Raw genomic sequence first — 25,780 nt, forward strand, 5'->3', positions numbered from 1 at the left:
TTTAAATAAAAGAATTAATTTATAACACTATTTTATATATTTTGTTATTTACAGAGCGTTTATCTTTGACAAGATTGAAGGTAACGATAGCAGTTTCCATGAGTTCGAAATCACCGGATCGACTTATGAACCTATCGGCGAGATTTTCTTGAGAGGACAAAAGATTAAAGGACAAGATTATGAAACGTTGCAAGAGATCAGTACAATTTGCATCATGTGCAACGATTCTGCTATCGATTTTAATGAGTTTAAACAGGCGTTTGAGAAAGTCGGTGAAGCTACAGAGACCGCCTTAATTGTTCTTGCCGAAAAAATCAATCCGTACGGAGTCCCGAAGAGCGGTTTAGATCGCCGAGCTGGTGCCATTGTCGTTAGGCAGGATATGGAAACGAAGTGGAAGAAGGAATTCACGCTTGAATTCTCTCGTGATCGTAAATCCATGTCGTCGTATTGCGTGCCTTTGAAGTCGTCGAAACTGGGAACTGGACCGAAACTATTCGTTAAGGGTGCGCCGGAAGGTGTATTGGATAGATGCACACATTGCCGTGTCGGTGGTCAAAAGGTTCCTCTTACTTCAACTCTAAAGAACCGCATCTTAGATTTGACCCGCCAATATGGAACTGGTAGAGACACTCTGCGCTGCCTCGCTCTCGCTACCGCTGATCATCCTATGAAGCCCGACGATATGGATCTGGGCGATTCTACTAAATTCTACACATACGAAAAAGATCTCACATTCGTTGGTGTAGTGGGCATGCTCGATCCACCTCGCAAAGAAGTATTCGATTCAATTGCTAGGTGCCGTGCTGCCGGCATTCGTGTAATCGTTATCACCGGTGACAACAAGGCCACTGCCGAAGCCATCTGCCGACGTATCGGAGTTTTCGGTGAAGATGAAGATACCACTGGCAAATCATACTCTGGACGTGAATTTGATGATTTGCCGATGTCAGAACAAAAAGCAGCTTGCGCCAGAGCTCGCCTCTTCTCTCGCGTAGAACCAGCTCATAAATCGAAGATCGTGGAATTCTTACAAAGCATGAATGAAATTTCTGCTATGGTGAGTAAATAATATTTCAACTTTTTTTTATGAAAAAATTTATTTTTATATTTAATTAGTGAAATACATAAAAAAAAATTTACAAAATAATTTTGCATTATTTTACTTTAGACTGGTGATGGTGTAAACGATGCTCCTGCATTGAAAAAGGCTGAGATCGGTATTGCTATGGGTTCTGGTACTGCGGTCGCGAAGTCAGCTTCGGAGATGGTATTAGCGGACGACAATTTCTCTTCCATTGTAGCCGCTGTGGAGGAAGGCCGTGCCATCTATAATAATATGAAACAATTTATTCGTTATCTTATTTCTTCCAATATCGGCGAAGTCGTCAGGTATTTACGAAACATATAAATTAAATAAAAAAAAAAAAAAAGTAAAATTGAGTTTTAATCGACATTTGTATATTATTTTATAGTATATTTTTAACTGCTGCCCTCGGTCTTCCTGAAGCACTGATTCCGGTTCAACTGCTATGGGTCAACTTGGTCACTGATGGTCTTCCAGCTACTGCTCTTGGTTTCAATCCACCCGATTTAGACATAATGAGCAAGGTAATATAACAATTAATGCGTTACTTTGTTTATTAAATGTGATTTTATTAATTTATATATATTTTTACAGCCTCCCCGCAAAGCTGACGAATCTCTAATTTCTGGATGGCTATTTTTCCGTTATTTGGCTATTGGTGGATATGTAGGTGCTGCGACTGTTGGATCAGCTGCTTGGTGGTTCATGTACAGTCCGAATGGTCCTCAAATGAATTATTACCAAGTGGTAAGTTTTGACAAAATTAACTTGTGTATATTGAGATTATTAGAAAATTTGTAATTAATGCACTATTATTATTTGTATAAAATATAGACTCATCACTTGGCATGCGTTGGTGGTGGAAGCGAATTCAAGGGAATTAACTGCAAGATCTTTTCTGATCCTCATCCCATGACTATGGCTCTCTCTGTGTTGGTCACTATTGAAATGTTAAACGCCATGAATAGGTAAGAAAAATATATCTATAATATATTTTACGTAAAAACCGCAGTTTAAAATGGCAATAAAATATATATATTTTTCTAGCTTGTCTGAGAATCAGTCGCTTATCACCATGCCGCCTTGGTCCAACATGTGGCTCATCGCATCCATGGCTCTTTCTTTCACACTCCATTTCGTCATCTTATACGTCGATGTTCTTTCGGTAAGTAAATAATTATATTCAAATTTTAGGAATAAATGGCCGAGAACTTTTTACGGTTTTAATTTAAATAAAAGAAAATTATAAAAATTATTAACTTCTGTGTTTCAGTCCGTATTCCAAGTGACCCCGCTAACGGGTGAAGAATGGGTTACCGTTATGAAGTTCTCCATTCCAGTGGTACTTCTCGACGAAACCTTGAAGTTCATTGCCAGAAAGATCACAGACGGTGAGAATCCAATTTACACCGTGCATTGGATCGTTCTAATGTGGGCTGTGTTCTTTGGACTGTTGCATATCTGTCCCATATAGAACGTCCGTGAAATAATAATATTAGTCTAGCAGATGATGTTTTTTTCCTATGGAAAAGCATCCGCGACTAAATCCTTGGACTCGCAATTGCATTTAACCGAAGCTCTTCCCACCGTGACGCGGGAAGGCGCGAGATAAGTTATTAACAGAGTGCGTTCAAGTGAGATTTTAACAAGTTTGACTGTTGTGCATGGTGTTAGTACGATCATATAATTATGAAGTATGCCATCAAGGCCCACCATGCCCGCATCACACACCGTATCCTGACGTCGCTCAACGATCACGGGTTTCGAGTGGCATCGAGTGATCTAAGAGAGACCCTGTCGTAAATCAAAGATTGTGATCGTTAAATTATTTTCTACGAGTGCCTTTTGAACATTGAATTTCCTCTGCAACAAACACGATACTGTTCTTAGATATTCTTTTTGATTACATAGATATTTCCGATATGTTTGACGTTCCAGTCCTCTTCCTTTTCTTGCACTATTATTTATATATTTTTTTTTAATTCTCATGCACGTTTCTATATAATTAGCAACATATATATTTGGTAACTATAGCAGATCCTAATAATGTAGACTAACACAGTTAAAATCCTTATTAATTTATGCATGCCTTCCATCTGTGTTTCTTGCCGATTAATCATATTAAAAAAAAAAAAGAAAAAAAAAAAGAAATGTGCATATTTTAAGCGCATCGTTGATCTTTGTGAATTTGAAAAGTACAAAATAGGTCGCCTACTAACAATATCGGGGTGCTAGGAACTTCGGTTTCGGCGCAAACAAATGCATTTGCGACGTATCATTTTTATAGAATAATACACACGTTCATACAACGAAGACAATAAAACACTCTGGGTAGAAACACAAATGGAACGGGCAGTGATACCATATTATATTCGGTCTCCTGATTTTATTTTCGGGTTCAGTTTTATGCACGCACGCAACAAATTAGCACAATATTTGGTTAACGACATTAACATGTAATTTGGTTTATTTAATTTTATTACATTTACACTTCTTTTTTTGTTGCTTTTAATGTTGCTTGTTATAAATCACATTTATTAATGAATTCTTAGTGTCTGGTGTGCCTCTTTCTACTCTGAAGTCAGAACTGGAGCTGTCTGAGCGTTTGCTGAAATTGCAAGGAAATGCGAAGACTTCGCATTAACGGATCTCATTTTGTATCCTGCATACCGTGTCTTCCTCCCCATAGAAATAATGCATGCACGGTACAATTAACACAGCACGTTTCGTAAGATTCTTTCTTATTATAATCTATTATTTTCGCTGTCCTCTACTGTGCCATGCGATCAATGTAACTTCGCGCGGCGTTAAGACGTTTTTAATGTTAACGCGGAGCGAAAATGCTTTATTTTTTCATTGGATGGTGCGTTTGTGAATTAATCTTCTACCAAAATTTTACGTTGTATGCTGTAATAAATGTGACAAGTGTAGAGACAAATTTTGTAAATACGATCGACGTATTTTTATCAAATAGATGATAGTAAAGCAGATTCTTGCAAAATTAACAAGAACCGGTCGCAATTGGCACAGTGGGGTTTTTCTAATTTCTCGTATTGGCTCGCGAGCACAACATACCCTGCGTGTGTAACCCATATGTATGATTAATGTATTTAACATTTACGTAATGCAACAGATTCGCTAATTTCCGGATATGGACTGCAAAGATTCGTAAGTGTAAAACAAGACGATCCTTTAGCAGAGGAAAATAATTAATCTCGTGACCTCTCTCTCGTACGCTCGAAACTGATGGGGCAGTCCATAGATTTTCTAGTGAATCCGTTCATGTTGATATTTGAGCAGTGTTCCGAATGCAAACGCACTCATCATCGGGATTAATTGTCCATTTTTATCATTGGTGATATCGAATAACTGCATCGATCATAGAATTAATTAAACGATAGATTTTTTAAAATGAATTTCTTGATAACGATATTTAACGATAGTTAGACGCAACTTTTCTATTCTCAGCTCCCGGGAAATCTTGTCATAATTAATTTCTTTATAGAAGAATTATAGTCCGCTCTTATAGAGCCGTTTTATAAATTATTCATAATGTCGAAAGATTTAATTAAATTGAATAGAATCGAAAGAAGTAAAGTTAATTATGTTTTTTGGCGATGAAGAAATTCGATGGATGAGATGTGCTAAACTCTTAGTAAAAGTAAATTTTATTAATAAAAATTATTCGTTTATATATGTGTGTATGTAACGAACTTTACAGTTTATTTCTTTTCACTTCCAACGTCTCGGAAGATCGCCAGTTCTTCAGAAATTTTGTATCGGAAGCAAGTTTAATCTTCTCATTAAGTAGCTCGAGCATATTTCTCGATTGAGTGAACGCGAATTCGGTCACTGCCTTAGCCACATAACGAAACGAATAATCGGTGTCGTTACGAGTACGTGGGCCTTCAATATATCTGGCTGCTTAGTCAGTTCATCTCTTGGAGCGTAGTCTGTCGGGGAGAGGCTGACAGTTAATCGAGGAGATTGAAATCGATAAAGTGCCGATAGAAATGGCAATTTCTCGATTCTATCTTTCTCGTTTGTCGACGTAAGGCCATTGCTCTCCCACGAAACGATATTTTAACTGCTTTTTTTTTTCTGCGGTTAAAAAAAATTATGTAATCGGGGGAGAAAAAAAAGACATATATTAATTCATGGGAAACAATTGGTTTTAAACGGTTCGCGTCGACAGAACACGTACCAAGGTATCATTCAGATCTTTGTAGAGATCGTCGTGATTCGGCCGTTCGTGGTTCAACGCGCGAGATGCAGCGTGCAAGACTCTTCTCCGCAAAACACGTGCAAACGCAACAAGACTGACGATGTGTTTTGGAGAGGAGCGGGCACGTTCGCTGCGGATTTTTTCGTTTTTTTTTTTTTTTTTTTCTTCGACGCGTGACACATAATAATTTAATTACGCCGCATCCGGCGCTTCAGGAATCGGCCGCGGTCGCGCGGTACGACATTGTAATATAATTAATTAATTAGTAACGGTTAAGGCGTGATACTTTGGTATGGGCATAATTAAAACTTAATCAGACCGAACGAGTTAGCGCTGCCGCACTAACGAACTTGTGTCTCGAGTAGTGTTTCGTTCCGCAATTTAATTTTTAGCGCGAGATAATTAAGCTGCCGGCTTTGCGTCCCGCGATCGATACCTGTGTCGCACTCTCTGACCTCAGTCTCTCACCCTAAAGAAAAATTTACTCGTCCAGATGAAACTCTCATTTCACTTCGCGGGAAATGAAAATTGTCGAGGAGCATGCGTGATTTAATTTTTAATCACCGCGATTTCGGTTCGTTTTCAACGTCGTGCCTTGTTTTTCTCGATTAATACACGGTACGTGAGATTTCCGAACCGGACTCGAATTTCCACAAGATATTCTCTTAAGTTCGAAGTATACTGTAACGCTTGTTATATTATCGCGTTTACTCACCGTGGCGCGGTGCAATAGACGGGAACAATAGACGAAGACAATCCCTCATTCGGATGTTTGGACGGTATTCAACGCGATTCGGTAATTGGCATGGTTATTGAGGCACAGGTACGCGCGCGGAGGATCAATGCCGGCACCAAGAGAAGTCTAATGCAGTTCTCTATGACGCTCAATAAGTTCGACGAAATTAATTCTGGGAGTGCGGATGCGGGACGGCCCGTGCGACGGATCTCGAGAGGCAGACTTTGCCTGCCAACCGTTTGAGTCCCGACAATCTTTGATGAAGCAACAGTAACGCGGATCTATAATTAAAGATACGCTACGTCATTTCTTTCTTTCTTTGCATTAACTTTGTTCTAATTCTCTAATCTCGCCCTTAACTTACGGATTCCGGGGTTCGTCGCTCGTTGCTTCCTCGCATCCGAATCTCCACCTTCGTCCACGATGTATCTGTAAGTACTTGAGTGTGCATTGTATTTTACGTTGGCTGAGAACGACGAGGTAGTGTCATCGCGACGAAGGTCCGCTGCGCGACGTCACGCAAACATCGATGTGATTGTTCTGTCCGACAGTGCAATCCTAGTTATTCTAATTCGTAATGTGTTACCGCTGCATAAAAGAAAGACACGGGCATGTATTTATTTTCGCCTCTACGCATACTATATTTATTAATTATAATTTATTAATTGTCACAAAGTGAATTGTACGGGCGCCGGAAATCGGTCGATTCGCCGGCGGACACTTAGTCCTTGATCCTTTGCGTGACGTTGATAACGCGGTGCCTGGCGGCGATGGGGCTACAGTCGTTTCGTTTCCCTTCAGGAAGTACCTATTTCTCTAACGAATAAAGTAATATTAATATTAATAACTTATGGATTACTACGACGTCGAGTGATTTCGAGTATACAAAGCCGCGGACGAGACGCTTCGCGGCGAAAGAGTAGAACATAATTGCGTGAATCGGACGATTTTATAGAAACGAAACGGGAATGGACAAGTAGATGGAATAAAGAGGAAATTGTACAGAAATTCGATCGTTGCGCGTGTTATGACCCAGTCCACGCATACACGATAAGTAAAATTACGTTATCATGTAATTATCGTCGCCGGTCTCGCGTGTTGGCGTTCGCAATTCGTTTTATTTATCGTCCGATTTTGCCTTTGTCGTGTATTCAATTGAGTTGAGTTCGTACAGAGAGCGACATTATAACAAGTGAGAGAATATGACGATGGAATGATATATAATGCATTACTTGTTATAATAAAAGAATCATGTGTTACTAATGCGTTTCTCGATCCTCCGACGAGTGGTCCACTAATCGCAGCAATAACTCTCGCTTAAATCCGGTAGTTATTGCTGTCGAAACAAATCGAACATTTAGTACGACGCGGTCGTAATAGGCGTTCGGTTTGGTTTACCTTCCCTGCCCACAGCCTTTTAACTTTTTGACTCTTTTTTTTTTTTTTTCCTCTCTTGTTGTTTTGTTACCCACCCCGCCAGATTCCAAATGTTCATTGTAATCGCAGCTGGCTTAAGACATTCAAACGTCGGTGGGCCAGAGTTAAAGATGAAAAAGTTGCTAGGTGTTCAAAATTAGGAGAGTAATTACGTATTTTTATTTTTATTTTAACTGTTCTTTTCTTTTTTGTAGTAACGCGATATCATTAAAGTTTAGACGCAAAACTTTTTTTTTTTTTTTTTTAATTAAATGCAGAATGATGAAGTTATACTTCAATTGTTCGAAATTTAAGAACGCGAAAGAATTAATTCATAATTCGGAAAGATAAATATGTATAAAATATAGAAAGACATTTAGCATTTTTGTGTAATGAATTAATCACGAGCGGCGTACTGTGGCCTACTTATTCAATGATTAAGGCAGCTCTCTGCTTGTGTAACCCTCACAATATTTCAAGGCAAATCGATAAGTTCGCCAGGATTTGAGGACCTTGTGCATCTCATCACTGTCCGTGTGTGGAAGCAAAACTGCGAAAAATAAAAGCGTGACTTCTAAACACGGCGAACCTTTTCGTTATATCTATACATACTGTATACTGTATCTTATGACTGGTTCTTATGACTGGTCTATTTTATATCCTCCCCCGACCTCTCGAGATTTGTTGTTTGAAGTTTTTGCATGCGCTCACTGGACCAAAAAAAAAAAAAAAAAAAAAATCTGATGTGATAACTGTCGACCCGGAATGAATCCTAAAACCGAGGATATTCGAAAAATATTCCCCGTCACAACGCGTGATCTCGACACCCACCCTGCCTTTTGTTAACTTCTCCCTGCCTGCTGGTGTGCCAAACTGTACAGTCACGGGGACGGCGGTCTGCAGGGAGGATCACGCGATGCACGGATGACACAGGTAATATTGAATTTGTCGATTTTAATCTTACTAATGAAATTAACGTTTATTTGTACGCTGCAATACGACACGCACCGTCCACAAACACATTCCGTAAACGAGTGACTTACGGATTCAAAGCAATTTCTTTCTCTCAGCAAGCAATCTGTTAATGAAAAAATAATTGTCACTATTTTTTCATCATGAAATATAAGTTTTATTTTTGATATACATTCCGGAAAAAAAAAAAAATTCTTTGGGGAGTTCTCTCTGTTTTGCAATACGCGCGTATACATTTTAATGACGATATACGAATTAATTCTTCGCTTTTTGCATTTCCTATTGTAATTTATTGTATAATACACATTCCACTTGCGTATGATCCGTGTGATTGTAAAAACTTCTTTCTTTTCAAGGGCTCGTCGTGATACACTTGTTAATCTGTACCGAATTTACATGATATACACTCGCTTGGGTTTATATGTAGGTGACTTGATCTCTCTCCTTGTGATTAAACGCTCGCATCGCCACGCTAACTATGTGCCAACGCCATCAGGCTTGCATCGACCAGCAGCTGCATCGTGCTGGACGAAGGGCGCGCGTGGCTTGCCGTAGCTGAGCCAGCGAGGGTGGCTTGGCGCGTGGTGAAATAATCGATGTTACCCTTCGTATGATTACAGTGGCCCCGCCGGTGGTCGCGCCGAAATAAAGCTCGAGGTGGACGCAGGGCGAATATGAGAGGCATCTGATCGGCCGCAGCCGAGAAATCGGCGATCTACAGCATACTACACTCTCGAGCTGTTCGAAGGGACTGGAAACGTCTTTATTTAACGGTCCCCAACCCCTTAAAAAACCCCCAAAAAAAACAAAAAAAGAGAAAAAACCAAAAAAATTACCGATATTCCCCGAATGAAACTACAAAGTGTACCCTCCCAACGACACACAACACGCACCGCAATCAGCACCATTGATCCATGTGCACGAGCATGTTCGTCTGCGTGGCGATCGGTATCCAAAGATCGATCTCCCCGCGGCATGGCGAAGAGATAGAAACGTGAACGAATGTACGAGTGTAGTTCCGTAACGATCGGAGCATTAACCGCAGCCCCGTTAACCGTTTCGTCCACTATTTTTATTGGTATTTTTTTGGTTATTGTTACGCGTTGATTTCTAACGATGTCTCGATTGTGATAAGCAAATAAGAATGTTGATTTTACTCGAAAATTAATTTTACTCGCGTGAACCTGACTTTTTCTTTTTCGGCGTTGCTTCATCAGCGAAGAGCAGCAGCGACGTGAAATGCCTCGGTGCTCGATAATTCTCTTAGAACGGAGATATACACGTCTACCGATCGATGTCGATTCAAAACTACAACGATCTCGTGATCATTCCCTCTCGCGAAGGAGATCCGTACATTCGTTCGAGTAAGCTGTGCACCCAGTTAGTTCCGATTAATCTGAGGACCGACCGTTTCAGACCGCCGAAGTCGAGAGGAAGATGCTGGCGGACTTGCAGCACTCGAAAGCGCTGTTAGAACAACGGCCGTTCAATAATTTCTTTCCTCCTTTTAGTTCGCCATTCAGGTCTCCGCCGCTCGTTAATCGTTCTCGTGTGTGTTATGTTGCAGTAAATGAGGTGGTCGTCGACAAGTGGGCGGCCCAGTAAAAAATGAGTGGGTCGTCGACAGGCGTGATCCCACACTCCGTCGCCGTCGAGCGCGCGAGGCAAGCTCAACCCGAAAATTAAATAATAAAAAGCAAAAAAAAAAAAAATGAAAACCAAAAGCCCAAAAAGCAAACTAAAAAGATGCAAAGACGAACGAACAAAAAGCGTGAAGTAGCCAGCCGATGCGCTTGTGCACCGTAGAGCTCTGTAATAACAAGAAAACAACAGCAACGCACTCGATAACCACTTAGCTACCTGCCAACCTGCTGTTCGGGAACTCCCCCGCCGCGCCCGGGACTACCCCCGATAGCTGAGTAGACGTGCTGCACCAGCTTCGCCGCCGCTGCTTTCGTTCTTTTCCATCTTCTCTTCTCCCTCTCCGCAAGATCGCTGCGCACGAGGGGTCGTTCGAGTCGGGGTCGTCGTCCCGGGGCCGACGAAAGCGAAGCGAACGAACGGCTTTGGAAAACTCTTGGTCTTCTGCTGTCTGGAGCCGCATGTTAACGTTCTTAACTCAACGACTGTGCCTTCTTAAAGCCGGTTGCGCCAAGGGTCAGTCAGCGCTAATCTCCACTCACCCGCCCTTCTTCCTTTTGTCTGTACAAGGTGTCACTTGCAGCCGCACTTTAATTTATAACGAAGATACCTTCCGATCGATACTTCATTAACCAACCACGACTTTTTGTAATGTTAATATCAAAGAATTTTTTGTTTCACCCTTTTTTTTTTTTCTTTTTTCTTTTGGAAAAAAGAAAAAAACCGACGCTAGCGAAATCTGAAATAATTGGATAAACCGAAATTAAAATTTTCCTTTCGCTGAACACTTTGTATTGGATAGAACTCGAGCAAAAGATTAGCTGACTCAAACCATCGGCGCAACTCAGCCTTAGTTTCCTACCCGAGCGATGAACGATGCGATATACTGATTGCGAAAAAGTAGAGGAGCGCTTTAATAATCTCTTTCTAATAATCCCTCCCTCCGCCTCGCAAATTATTAACGCGCATAATGCAGTCTAACGGCTACGCAATCCTTTTCCCTGTTCCAGGTGATTCAGTCCGTCACGTCGCTCATGCTTCCGAAAATATTTCAAAAGTAATTTCGACTTGCTGAAAGTCCCCGAGAGAGATTTTCCGAGTAGGATCGTAACTCGACGTAATCGAGAGAGAAAGAGTGTGTCGATCGATCTTCTCGAGAACCTCGTTGATAAAGAAAAAAAAAAGGAAAAAAAAAAGACAAAGCGTCCGCTTTTAAAACGTATTTAGGTTTGCATTCATTTCGTCTCATCGTCTCCCCTTTTCGTCCTTCTCTCTCGCCAGTTTCAGACACACACTATTTTTCTCGCGATTTTTCTTCCCGCCTCTTTTCCGCGCCGTTCTACCGATATGGCGCACCGCCTCTTTTCTCTTTTCTATATTTTTCTCTTTCTTCTTCTCATATTTTTCTTTCTTTTTTTATTCTATCTGGTATTTTTCCCCCGACGAGACCTTCGCTGCTAGGCGGTATATACGTTCTTCCACGTAACAAACACGACGGTCCTCGCCTGTACAGGCAAATAAAATGCAACAATCACCATTCTCGATCAAAACCAAACTAACGACCCTCTCGACATACGCGAAGCTGGTTCTCTTAATCCGTTCTTACAGGCGAACACGGCCGATCGATCACATTACTCCGATGTGCTCGATCGACGTTTCTCCCCCGACAGTAAAGATTGTTGCCCTGAAACTCTTCCACAGCTTCCACTACGGCGCGCTGTATCGTCAAAAGCGATCACTCCCTTCGGGTTTCTAAACGAAAACGGTCCCTTTATCAGAGGAATCCCCTTAACTTCCGTAAGACGCCGTATTTTACCCGCGACGGAAGCCGCGTAGATTAAGCGCACAATCGTACGCGGGGATTAGGTACCCGGTCTCCTCTATCAGCCACAACGGAATTCACCGTAGCTAGAACGTCCGGTTCGACGAGAAAAAGACCGTCACTCGTACCTGGAACGCTCAATGATCACCACAGTCCGTCCGCGCGCGCTCGCGTTTATCCTGCGGACAGTCGCGAGAGAGAAAGAGAGAAAGTCTTCGACAATCTTGTGTATGCTGAAGAAAAAGAGAGAAAGAGAGAAATTGGGTGCGCGTATGTCTGTATGTATGTGTGTGTGCGTGTCTATTCTCGCGCAGAACGAACGAGGAACGAAGAAACCTGCTCGCGCCGTTCCGGGTCTCCGAGGGTGTACATTGGGGACGCGACTCGCCGGTGCGAATCACGGAAGACGCGCTTACCGGAGACAGCCGGACGGCGGGGACGAAGAAGAGGGTTCACCAGAAGGGTCGTTCGACTCCTTGAAGCGAGTCGACGGGGGTGTCGAGTGGTGCCTCTGCGGAAACGAAACGAAGCGACGACGGTTTCGAGCAGTGGCGTGACTTTTGCGATCGGAGGCCGTTGCGGGAGAAAAAAAAAAAGAAAAAAATAAGCGCTTGACGTTCCTCGCGAAAGCACGTTACGCGCTTCCGTTCAAGTTCCTCTCGCACGAGCCACCCCGTGCGCGAGATCGCTAAGGCGGCATGCCGCTTTGAGCTTTTCTTTTTTCTCTCCACGAATTTCCGTACAGACGAACGTGATCGCGAGATGAAAGGCGGCTCGTGCGAGATGAAGTCGAAGGTCCGCCTCCGGACCCGCGTGAAACTTACGCCACCGGAGAGTCCAGTAATCTCGCGAGAGTTAAGTAATTATTGTAAATATTCGTTGCGCACGCGACGATATATAACAGAGAAGAGAGATATTCTACATAAATAAATAGTTATATATATACATATTATATATATATTATATATATTTTTTTTCTTTCGTGAAAAAGCGCACAGGTGGACGCGTCGTCGCTGCGGACGATAATAAATTATTGTTATTGATAATATATTAATACTATTATTACTATTACTATTATCGTCATCGCTACTACTGTTAGTATTACTGTTATCATTGAGAAACGTCACTGGTTTGGTGATATATTGTATATTACACGGCGAGGATGCGAAACCTTTCGAGGATCGGGCTTCGAGCGAGAAGGATTCAGACTGCCGAGGCTCGTGGTTGTGGGATTTTTTTGTTTCTTCATTCATATTCGTACGCGATTAATCGTTCTTCGTGGTGACATTAGAGGCGGAATTAGCCACCTCGCGATGTTCTGATTGTTACTTAAAGAAAAAGAGAGAGAGAGAGAGAAAGAGGAAGACGGCCACCTTCCCTCGCTCCGTTGACCGCGGCTCTCCCTTGGCCTTTTCTCGACCAAGACTGACGGAAGTCAGGGATGACGAATGCAACCGTAAGACGATCGAGTATCACGAGCGGCAACTCCGTCTCATCGCGAGAGAAAGATTTCGTTTTCCGGTCGTCTCGCGTCTTCGAGGCTCGACTTTAGATCCGTCCGGGACGGACGGAAGTGTTAACGCCGCTCGCGAGCCAGACTTTGGATTTGTCATGTTTGCGAACTCGTTTTCGAACATCCTTGCGTGCTCGAGGTGGAACGCAGCGGACGGAGTTTGTCGAGGCGCGTATTAGCTACTTTCTCGCTGCGGTTTTCCTCCCGACGTTATTATCGTGTGTTGACACCTCTAGTGATATACGTTTTTCGCGTTCCCTGAAACTTTTCTATTTCTCTTTTCCCCCCCGCCCTCTCTCCCCGACTTTTCGCCCTTCGGTCTCTCTTCACCCTCCGATTTAATGGTCACTCCCCCTGGCTCCGTTCTCGTCGCAGCCCGCGCATTCGTCTCACGTCTCGCCGAGTTCATTTCTTTCGACCCCCGTACTACTAAATACACGATTAGCCATTAAGAGTTTTAACGACCCGCGATGCGAAAGTTTATTAGAATCGCCGCCGATTAGACGCGAGGTTTCTGATCGACTTTTAGCTCCCGGCATGAAAGTAAGATAAGTAAGGACCGCGCGACGCGAGTTCCCATCGGAACCCGCTATCATTCGTCACGAACAAGTGCGTGTATATATATGTATATCATTATGTACATTATATCTGTCACATATTATGTACATACATGTATGTATGTATATATATATGTATATGTGCTTAAAGTGAGAGAGCATCCGTGCCCAGTATAATGCTCCGTACATACACATCCTCGCGTCATCCTAATCAGTGCACGTACGATATGTACGTATCGATGCAAGCATACTGATTGCATCGGTGCGTGTATAAGTACGTACGTCAGTCGCCCATCCTGTAATTAAAGCTCATTATTTTTAATGTATGTGAACTATTGTCGTGGCGTGTAATATTCGTACTTGTATAAAGGCAAATCGCCCACGCTGACGCTCCAATCGTTCTCGCTCGAATCGTCCACGTTGGAGCATACTCTTAAGAACGAATTTCATTATTTTCTTCGAAAACGATAACAAACCTTGCACATTTCTAATGTACGCCGACAGCTCTGTACGAATAAAGGTTTGGAAATAATTCCGTCTGTCCCTTTCGTTGCGTCGTGATTCTTTTTCAGAGAAAGGTCTTTCGAATATTTAATTTTCCAACTCTTCTAGCTTTTATCCGTTAAGTAAAGAAAAGAAAAAAGAAAAATTCCTAAATGAGAACCGTCCCCTATGCAAATTCTTAAAAAGGCGATACTTAAATAAATTGCAATAAAAATTTAAAATAATTATTGCAAAACACGCGACATTAAAAAAAAAAATTTAATTGGTCAAACGTAAAATTTTGCGACTACGTCGACCGAATGCATCTTTCTATATATTTAACGCATTATTTAATTTCGCTTTGTAACATAATAATTTAGCATATGGGTCGCAAAGACAGCATGGATGCTGCTCATAAATTTCCCAGGCGAAGTAAATAAATTTTCTTCGTCTGGTTAAAAAGTAAAAACTAAACTAGCACAGTTCACGAATCGTACACTGAGGGGCCGGCCGGGACTTATTACTACTTTGCATTGCAAATTTAAATTGTTTTCAGCGACCGGGGGATGATGCGGTCTTTGAGGATAAAATGCAAGATACACGACGCTATGTACGTAACACATATTTCACCTTTTCCACGAAACATTGCATCGCAAATGGCTGTAGCACTTCGTTTGAAGTACAGGATGCAGTATTTCTCAAAATTTTCAAAATAGTAAAATAATCTCTTTATGCTTATTTGAAGCCTCAATTGTTTCCTAGTTTGTCTACAGACGATGACGAAATCGGCAAAGTTAATCAGTACTTCAACAACAACGTATAAATCGAATAATTGTTTCAATATTAAAGATTAGAAAATAAAAAATAATATATATACTTTTTTTCATATTTTCCAGTTTCTTAATCTTTAATATTACAAATATTTTCATAGAACTCTATATATAAACCGCAGAACTTGGACTAAGAATCATACTGCTTACCTGCTATTTGAATAGTTTCAAGAAATCCTTGTTCTACGGTGTCGGACGTTGTCAGCACAACACCCTCGCGCATAGTAAGATCGCAGATTATTCCGCGTAGAAATCCGCGCATAAATCTTCATGGCGTGGCAAGTCGTGTCTCCTGAAAAAGTAGATAGCAAAATGATACAGTTCGCGATCCGTCGCAAGATAGGCTCCGCATTATAAATTCAAATTGTTTTCAGCAATCATGAGACGATACGAACTTTGAAGATGGAACGCGAGATGTACATTTTCTACATTGCACATATATTTCAGTTCCTCCGCGAAACGTTGTGCCGCAAATACTTTCTTGTTGTCTGCATTTGAAATTTAACGCGCGGTAGATTGCAACATTGCTAACATTTCTCACGTTAGTTTTATATATAAATATACTTTCATATAAATACTTTTAATTTTTTCCAAACGGCGTTTGTAATAAAATTTTAATATTATTAATTAAATCTTAATATTTGCGGGCAGCCCTGTAATTGTAAAAATGTAAAATCAATTTAAGCAACGTTACTTTTATGTTATAAAAAGTATTTCTGAATCGCAAGTGGCGTCACGTCAGTTATTGTAAATTTACGTATTTTTATGCGACCAATTTTGCGATTATTTAAACATTAATTTTCTCCCGTTTATCATAAAAATATAAAAATTAAAAATTGCACTTTATATTACATTAAATTTCTGATAATATTATTTAATTAATTTATGTAACGCATAAGTAACCAATTTAAACCGTAAATAATTGACTAATTAAAATTTTTCTCGACTGTTAAATAATAATCAACTTAATTAAATGTAATCAAATTGATTTACATTTAATTATAATTTATTTTTATAAAACCCAAATATGTTATTATGAAAGTGGAAATTTTTTTATTTAATATTATTTATCGATTGCATCCCTAAATTCGGAGTTCTTTGTCCAAAGTTCTCATTGCAAAGAGTAAATGAATCACTTTTCAGATCATGCTAATATATCACGATTTATTTTACGTGTTGTTAAGTTTTATTTAATTTGTGCGTATAGATCGTGACTATGCCTGTCTGCTCATACGCAATTGGAGTATTACATATCAACCTATTTTCAGCCACAGAGTACATCCTTGTACTATACTCGCATATGTAATATATCCTAAACAAGACGTAACTCCTACGTAGGCTGATAATTAAATCACACTAGAAATTTGATGAACTTAATTTAACTCCCGTATATATATTTTTCCACATATAAAAATTAAATGTTTAAGTAACAACGATTACCTTTCGTAACATAAAATAATAACATTTCATTCAAGTTAAATTTTAAACTTGTGCTGACGAATACATCACAGTATAATTAAAAATTATTATGCGTAGGTTGTTAATATGTTTCAAGTATTTTTTTTTTTTCCTCTTTTTTCAAAAATTAATTCCGCGGAAATTATGTTGCGCACAGCATAACGTCCACGCATAATTTAATTTTCCTTTCAAAAACTGTTGAATATAGTTTAATTGACGCCGTGGCTTTTGCTAATTCCTACGAGACTAATTTCGTCGTGGCGAATAACATTGCCTTAGGTTCTCACACCGGGCGCATCGCTGGAACATTAAGTCAAGTTAATCGTGATATATGACACGTTGAGCATGTGGAGAAGTTGTCTCGCCCATACTGAGTTACATCCTATATCTTCATATGCGTCGGCTTGCCTTTAGGTAGTACGCACATCGAAACAGATAGCGCATTGTTCTTTCTTCATTTCTAACATTACAGATTATGATTCGTATATCCAAGAATTATTAAAGATTTTTTAAAATCTTTAAGCAATTCTTATTTAATTCTTTTGATAAAATGACACTGAATTTTATTTCTTTTCCTTCTTAATGTTATAAAATCGTTAACAATACGCTGTCTTAAAAAAAATCAGTTTTCTTTCGTCAAAAATAGTTTTACGCGAATGGGAAAAAAAATATTCATGTAATTCTATCTTTATTTCGTTTTCCTGATATTTATTATTTTTATATGTTTTTTTAAATATCCGAAAATTTTCAAATTTGGTTAGCGGATTGATGAGATGCTACGGGCAGTGTGGACGTGGCTTTACGACTAAAATGCGATCAATACAAATGTATACGCATAGTTTTGCGTGCGTAAAATGTTCGAAACTGCATGTTGAATTCGAAGTCAAAATTATGCGAGACGACAGACATTTGCATTAATGCGTTCGCGGGTGGGTATTAATATAATTGAAGCGTATCGTAATAGTTTCGCGGTAATTCCTTGCTGAAATCAACTGCAAGTATTTCGTCAGTAAATTACATTCCATTAAATAATATCTCGCAATGTCTGAATTTCAATGTGTGATGATTGAAGTTTTATCACGTCTTCGCGCGTTCAATAATTAATCGTGCCGACTTTATCCGTAATAATTGCTCTTTAGCACTTTGATTCCAAAACCGCACGCAAGGGAAACTTTAACAATTCTGTGATTAACAAATTTAGACAAAAAAAAAAACGTATTAATTCAAAATCGAGTAAAAAATTTATAGTAGAAAAAAAAAGGAAAAAGAAAACCGGAACGCTCTATACGAGAGCGCTATCTCGCGATATCAATTGTTCCCATCCCCATCCGGATGGAGCAGCACGATCTTTTACCGATCCACCCGTCCCGGGAGGGTGATGTAAAAGGCGTAAATCCGCGGTGCGCAAAGTCGGGATCCGACGGTGCCACGGGCGGAGAAACGTGATCCAGAGGACAGCGCGAATAATTCATCGAAATCCGGCGGGATTTGGTGGGCGGAAGGCGGCGAATTCCGGGCCTGAATGCCGAAGGGCCGTCATTCTCGCCGAAGATTTTCGCTCGTCCTCTCGTATACCATTAGTCGATACTCTCACGAACGTCTCCGACAGATGGTCGTTTCACCGAACGAGAAGACACGGGCGAGCGGGAAAGGGGTGGAGATGAAGTGAGAAAAGGAGCGAGGAGGAAAATACCTCGATTTCTTCTTACGATTCTATATATGGATCTCACGTTCGCTTTCTCTACCCGACATTAATATCGCTTCTTTGCGTGATCCTTCATTATGATTACTCGCGGTACGTTTGCTCGCGATTTTCCGCCGCGGGAAAACGCAGCTCTTACGTATAACCCCGGCGATTTCTTGCCGCGACGATATGGTCCCGCTGAGTTGTGATCCTTCACCCACGCCCGTAGATATGATCGAGACGAAAACTCGATTAAGGCTATTCGCTTTTGCTGCACGGCATGCCCGCTTGCCCGTTAGATTACCCGTGTCCTTATCACGCAAACATATTTTCTTCACGGTATGTTGTAAATGGAATAATTAAAAGACAAAATCTTTTTTAAAAAAATACGATTATTCCCTCTATTAAAAAAAGAAAAAAAAATTCTAAAATAATATAAAAATTTATAATAAAATTAATAATAGAAAATTGTTATGTATATACTTAACATTTTTGCTATTTTATATGTGAATATCGGATCCAACGGTTATGATAATAAATTACGTTGACATCGGAATACGCGTCAAAAATTGTGCACGATTAACTCTGCACGAATGAAAAGAAAGTTAATTACTTAAATGCCGATTTATTTCTGTTGTCCATGATTTCGTATTATTCGACAGTGCTAACAGCATTAATTAATCATTGGCCGAGCGAAGGCCGTAGACACCGTTGAGGCGAATAGCTCGGTGCTACTTGGAATTAATTAGATTTTGCACGCTAGAGTTAACGTTGAAGGATATCTTAATCCACCTTGTTTCCGGTCGAGCATGCAGACGTATATAGTGAAATCATCTATCTGCGTCGACTAATTTAACTGATATGAGTATGATTGAACGATCGCGCGGTATTGTGGAGTTTTAAGCGTCACCCGTTACGTTTGATTACGCTGTAACGCTGTAATGAAGTTCCGCCGGAAGTCACCGCTAAATTAAAAGCTTCCTTTTACGAGGGTCTATCTTAATTCTGCAATACGGGATGATTTCAAATTGCAAGGACTTCAATATTAGAAACGTTTTCCAAATTCGCATAAAAATACATTATTAATCTTTTAAATGTTACTCAGACGATTCTCGTGAGAGTATTTGTACAATTAGGGAATAAAATTTTATATTTAGGAGGACAAAAATGATAGGAAATTTCTCTCTCGTTTACGAATAAGGGGAAAAAAAAGTACAAACGTACGTACACTTTCGGTGTTTCATTTGGTTCCTTCCGATTTCTGTACATGTGGTATCTCCTGGTCCTTCGAAATAACTCTGCGGCAGGTTATCACTGGATGCATGCAATCGACACGATAATTCGACGTGTAATCGACAGGTAGCAGTCGATTCATCATGATGCATTGACAGTGTTTCAGGAAAGTCCTTCCATCTGCATTCCCGCTAGAATAATACGGTGTTTCGTCCCGAGAGTGAAAAAAATAACAGAACATTGGCAGGTAAAATGGGACATGCCCATGGGAAGATATGCTATCGACTTTTATTTATGAATTCTTCGGAATTTTTATCAATTTTATTTTATAATAATTATTTTTTCATATAAGAAAAATTTCTTATTTTACTATTTAGTTGCGTTAATTATTGTTGCATCGTTTCAAAATGGTGCACTGCTAGTGTGCATCGGTACCTTGTTCCTTAACTTTAGTTACCGATATTGATAACATTTGTTAAACGATGTTCCAGTAGTTTATGCGCATATTAGTGTTTACCACATCGGTTGGTCATCTACATGCAATATTGTTTGTTATCATTACAAATATTTGACGTTCATATATACATGATTAAATAGAATATTAACGTTATGCTCGACAATAGTCGTAAATTTGTAGTCTGGATTGTGGTCTTCTATGTGTTACGCAAAGCGTAAAACTAGAAAATAAATGAAGCAGTAGATTGTTCAAAATTAAACGCAAATATTACAATGATGTGTATTATATCATTTACATTTCCAAAATGAATTTTGAGAGGACTTGTCAAACTAACTTTTGATATCAAATGTTATCATTTTTAATTGCGTTATAAAATATGCAAAATTATTTGGTGAAAAGGAACGATTACTCTAGCATCTATTTACATTTTTCGTGATAATTATATGTTAATAAATTAATGCAACCAGAGATAGTCAAAAGAACTGTAATCTGATTTGAAAAAAATAATTCTTTCCTCATAATTTTGTTAGCGATACTCGGAAAAAAATCTAATTTAAAAATATAACAGAGGTAGTTATTATGTCTTAAAAAAAAAATGAAAGAATTTCAATTATATCGTTGTACATGACATAATCTACGATCGCTATCTTGAGTCTCTTTACAGTATGTAACAACCTTCAATCTGCTTTCGGCCAATATACCCGCCTGACTTGGCAGAATTTCATCCCCATCCGTCGCATTGGAGATGCGAGCTTGGAAACGCGCTTATTGAAAATTTTATTTGGTCGAATCGTCTACACATTTTGCTCAATTGACTTAAATTTTTGCGAAGAAAGTTTTAAAGTATATATGATTAAATAGCGTTTACGCTTGCGTGTACGCTACGTAATATCAAAAATTATAGAATTGAGAAAAGTTATAAAGCAGGAATCAAGTGTTCTCTTCGATTTCTGCTAAATTAGTTGTAGAAAAATTAACCGTACGCCAATTTACTGTGTAGAATATTTAAAAAAAATTATGCTCAAACTTTTCCAATTTGCTTCTCATTCAGTTTTTTTAACCTACTTCCCTTAATTTTTTATTTAATAATTTAATTAATGTTTGCAATTACGACATGTTCGTATGCGTGGATTTTTATCGCGACGTGGGTATCGGTACCTGTCGAAGTTCACTGTGGTTTTCAATAAAGTCTGCACCCTGCTCGCAATCTGATCGATACAGAAAGTTTCGGTGCGCGAGAGTCGGCGCTCGCAGCACGGGGAGCATTTAATAAAAAAAAAAGGGGGGGGAGGCAAAAAATCTGTGTCGATAGGGGATCTGCACGCGGACATTGATTAATCAATAGCACAAGTGTTCGCTATGGCGGAGATCAAAGAGCGTCAGATGCTAATCGGGCAAACTTGCCACTTCCACGTCTGTCGAAAAGTTCGCGAAGCTGCGCGTATCTTCACTTCGCAAAAGCTCTCTATCTGCTGCTTTTCCCGGAGTCTGTCTCCCGGATGAAGTGACATTCTTTGCGTAGCTTTAATTTCGAAAGTGCACGTCACGAAGACTTTCCCCTTTTTTTATTTTTTTATTTTTTTTTTTCAGAGATTAAGAATAGACAGGTTTTAACGACGCAATAAGTACACGAGAGTGAAATTGTCAGAGCGACTTCGTACAAAACGATGTTTCCCGCGAATATATATAATCGAGTGCGAAATTCATACTTATTTCGATTGCCATTAGAATCTCGATTTACGCCAGCTTTTATTCCGCTACATTTGCTGCCGTTACAATTAAACACATTCCGCGTATCCAATCACTTCTCCTCTTTTCATTTCGATATACACCGTGTATATTTCTGTTTTTAATGAAAAAGCTCCGTTTTACCCTTCCCACCGCCGTTTTTTTCCCCTCCCGCCCTATTATCGGCGGCTCTTAATTCTAATAATTTGTAATTCTATCGCTTTTCCAGATCGCAGCTTTCGCTGCGCGCGGCCATGCCGATCGTTTCTGCCGACTCCGCTCATCACGGTCCATTACCTTTCCTCGTAAATATCGTCTTTCGAGTGTTCGTCGTGAAAGGGATCATCAGCGCCGCGGCATTGCAGAGCCGACGCATTCACCCGCACGACTAACACTTACTCCCCTGCCGATGGCAATTAATTTATTTCTCTCGACTCACCACGTTCGATTCGCGTTTATCACTCGCGGCACGATCGCGAAGCATTCGCGCGATGTCACGGAACTCGCGCGGCTCTGTTTACGAAGGGGTATCGTTTTTTACGCAAACCCAATCTCTAAAATAAAAAAAAAAATAAAAAAGTTTTTTTTTTCTACTCTCCTCTCGCTATTCCCTTCGTAATTTTATTACTAAAGTTTATTACGATTCACTAAATTTTATTACAATTTACGCATTCCGCGTTACGATACGATTACACGCTGCAACAGATTTTTTCGTTCGACCGTTTATTCGACACGGTGATCCGGAACAAACATTTCAAAAAATTGTTGCAAATAAAATGGTTTAAAAGTAACAAATTTTAAATAAGTGCAGAGAAAAAAAAAGGGAAGCAGGTGTAAGTTTCTCTTTTTTCGAAAGTCTATTTTTTAAATCCTTTTAGAATTTTATATCATTCGAATTTACATATGTTAAGGTGTGCATACACTTAGCGGACAAGCACTTAATGAACATAGAGACCGTGAATATTCGTTAATAACGTTTAATGTGCTTTTTTTTCTTTTTTCTACTAATAATTTCGCTCGCTAAGTGTATGTAATACACCCTTATATTACTTTTGCGCGAATATAATTCAGATTACAGAAAGTAACGATCTCAAACAGTTTGCAAATGCATTCACCATTTAAAAGTTCGTTACATTACACTCAGAAAAATATAGCGGCTTGAAATGCAAAGATAACCGAGCAAAATCTGAAAATTCTTTCCCGTCTGAAATTTATCATTGAAATTTATTGCACGGCCCCTACGTTGTTGCGTGCAGTTGCATATTGCACTGCTATTTATAAACAGGTGAAACTTGAAAGATAAAGAGCGCTCATTTTCAGATTGTAACGTACGGTCGTACTTAATTGTTAAATAGCCACCAAAAATATATTTCTCTTTTTGCTTTGTATGAAACTTGCAAGTAGCTTTTTTTTCTTTTCTTTTAATTAACGCTGCGATTTTAATAGATCTAATAGATCGAAAAATTTGATATAAGTTATTAATGATGCTTACCACAACGTTGTCCCGTCGAAGTAAAATTTGTCTCCCAAATAATAATTATCTCTGACACATTTCCATCCACGGCCAAGACTTCCTTTCTTTCTACCATACGCTTACAGGTTATGATACCGGTGCCCAGAGTCCTTTGAATCGCTTTGTCCTCTTCACGGTCCAGATCGCTTTCTATTTTCAGCTTCCGTAATTTAAAACGTCTCCTGTAATATTCGCCGCAAAAATGTCAGTGTTTTAGACAGCATTCCCGATCAGTGTACGCGAAACGGAGGAAATAATAAAGTTTTTACCTGGCGAACGACGACAGCGGTCAGTACAGCGTATAAGCAGCGTACGGTGATCGGGCGCGTTCGACACACGGGCCCGTGGACGGCCGATCTCGCAGCAGTGGAGGTAGGGATAGTCCGAGAGTGCGTTAGATCAGTTCACGCGCTGGTGGCCTACTTTTCGCGTTATCTCTCGTGCCTCCGCGTGCCATTGACCTCACAGCTGATGGCGCGCCAACCTACACAATCGCGCGACTTTCTCGGTGGCGTACGTGACTCGCGCGCACGTTGACCACTACTCACGGCGCGGCGTGAACAGCGTCGCACGCGCGGTGATCGGTTGGACACCATGAATCGCGATGGCTGCTAGTTGAGCGCGCGCGTTCGTCGTTGGCAAGTTCAGTTACGTGCAGTTAGCTGGGTTAGCTGGATTAGCCAGGTTAGTCGACCGTCGAAATAATTTACTGATTGTAAGTTGGAGCAGCGATTACATCGAACTTATTTTCTGTTTCAGATAAGGATCGAGAGGAGAAAGGAGTGTGGCGAATATCTTACGTGCGAAAGATAATTCTACCCGATATTCTAAGAGAAAGAAGATGCTTCGGAGAGGCATTGTACATCGATGAAGCAACTCCAAGAGTAAGTATTATTTTGTATCTTCATAAAATCGATAGTCAAAACTCGCGAGATATTGAAATAATATTCGGAATAATAAGTATGATATTCTTTTGCAGCGTGTAGACTGCTCCGAGGCCCGAGGAACGTATATAAACAACGGGGGCGGCTGGCGGTCGGGCGAGCAGCGAGCGTGTCCTTGGCGAGGCATACCAGTTATAGCATACGCACTACGCCCCCGCACTACGCACACGTACCTCGAGGCGAGCGGACCTCTTGCCGTTCTCGCCGAAACGTAAGTTCCATTCAATTACTAAAGACTACGGTTGTCGCAAATTAACATTTCTGATTATTTCTCTTTACGCGTCGAGTATCTCCATAAAGTATTTTCCTCGATACATACAAATATTCGATTGACCATGCGAAACTTTTGTTCTGTTACAGATGAAGATCCGGAGGGAAGCTGAACTTGTGCCCGTCGCCGATAATAAGCGAACGAACCGCCGGCGGTTCGTCGGTTTTGTTTGGCGAGTGTCGTAGATAGTTGCGCGATATTAATTTATATCCGGGTTGTTCGCGAGAGTCTTGTGAAGTGACTTGTGCTGAAGGATGACCAGCCCAATATTCTGAGAGGAGGAGGAGGTCCCGGATGGACATCCTGCGTCGGCGGAGCAACCCTGAGGTAAGGCCATCACTTCTTCTTTGCACAATGTTAACAGTTTTGTCGTTTTAATAATAGAAAATTTTATTTTTAATTATTTTATTGATAAATTAATGAGAAACGCGTTTCAATTTTTTTCTTTTTTTTTTACAGTAAAAATAATTGTATAGCATCTCTACAATTAAATTTTATATTTTTATTGTTGCAGAATCATCATTGCTGATAACCTCCGCTGCTGCGCAACGACCGGTGAGTCGGCTCTTTTATTACTAATTACTAAAAAGAAAGGTTCGCGTAATTCGAGCATTACGCCTTCGTTCAATAATTATATTTTTATCCCGCATATTTAATAATTTTAAACCAATTGTCTTGGTCGCGTCAATTACTTTTTCATCGCCGTTTAATTGATTATAAAATGGTCATGCTCCAGAATAAAATTTAGACACTCTGTACCCTTGTAATACATCGTCGTAAGATTTTGCTCGTCCAAGTTTGTTGAACTATTGGCCTCTTCTCGCTTATCGACGATGAACTTCGAGCTCATCAGTACAAGACAATGTTTGCCTAAAATTTGAAATCGATATTGCTGTAATAGAAGTTCAGTTAGGGAGTGACTTGCAACTTCTCGATATATTCGCGGATGTGTCCGGAAATTTGACTCGCGCTTATACCAATGTTGTCAATCGATGTTGAATAGTTTAGACGAAGCGTCAAAGCTACAGCCGATAATCCGATTACCCCGCGATCTAACGAATCGCTTTTATAAATAAGTAAGCTGGGAGGGACGCGTATGAGATTTTCGTTTGCCATCTTTTTGCAACCAGATTATTCAAATATTATCGTGAAAGTACCTCTCGTACTCGCTGCGCACGTTTTTCCATCAAACCGTCTCGAATCCATTTTC

At 40.1% G+C, this 25,780-nt stretch overlaps 1 protein-coding gene and 1 long non-coding RNA gene across 8 annotated transcripts in view; one reads left to right on the plus strand and one right to left on the minus strand.

The window, feature by feature from the left end:
* Nucleotides 1-14,501, plus strand: part of Serca (ATPase sarcoplasmic/endoplasmic reticulum Ca2+ transporting SERCA) — a 39,053-nt gene extending 24,552 nt beyond the window's left edge. For 5 of the 7 annotated variants that reach the window (XM_070668738.1, XM_070668740.1, XM_070668742.1 and 2 more), the window contains 8 exons: nucleotides 55-1,060; nucleotides 1,172-1,392; nucleotides 1,476-1,611; nucleotides 1,682-1,834; nucleotides 1,922-2,055; nucleotides 2,135-2,252; nucleotides 2,361-2,478; nucleotides 3,640-7,307. In XM_070668738.1, coding sequence (XP_070524839.1) covers nucleotides 55-1,060; nucleotides 1,172-1,392; nucleotides 1,476-1,611; nucleotides 1,682-1,834; nucleotides 1,922-2,055; nucleotides 2,135-2,252; nucleotides 2,361-2,478; nucleotides 3,640-3,731 — 1,978 coding nt within the window. In that variant the 3' untranslated portion in view covers nucleotides 3,732-7,307. Of the gene's footprint in view, nucleotides 1-54; nucleotides 1,061-1,171; nucleotides 1,393-1,475; nucleotides 1,612-1,681; nucleotides 1,835-1,921; nucleotides 2,056-2,134; nucleotides 2,253-2,360; nucleotides 2,479-3,639; nucleotides 7,308-9,056; nucleotides 9,601-10,003 lie in introns of those variants that run through there. The other 2 variants (XM_070668743.1, XM_070668744.1) reach the window with 2 other exon arrangements.
* A 4,372-nt stretch (nucleotides 14,502-18,873) lies between these two features.
* On the minus strand, nucleotides 18,874-23,705 carry LOC139109545 (uncharacterized). The gene is made up of 3 exons (XR_011546850.1): nucleotides 23,625-23,705; nucleotides 23,335-23,537; nucleotides 18,874-19,848 (listed from the first exon to the last, which is right to left on the minus strand). It is a non-coding gene; the product is annotated as an uncharacterized lncRNA (long non-coding RNA).
* Between the last annotated feature and the right edge of the window lie 2,075 nt (nucleotides 23,706-25,780).

Source organism: Cardiocondyla obscurior, linkage group LG18 (genome assembly GCF_019399895.1).
Source record: "Cardiocondyla obscurior isolate alpha-2009 linkage group LG18, Cobs3.1, whole genome shotgun sequence".
Lineage (NCBI taxonomy): Eukaryota > Metazoa > Arthropoda > Insecta > Hymenoptera > Formicidae > Cardiocondyla > Cardiocondyla obscurior.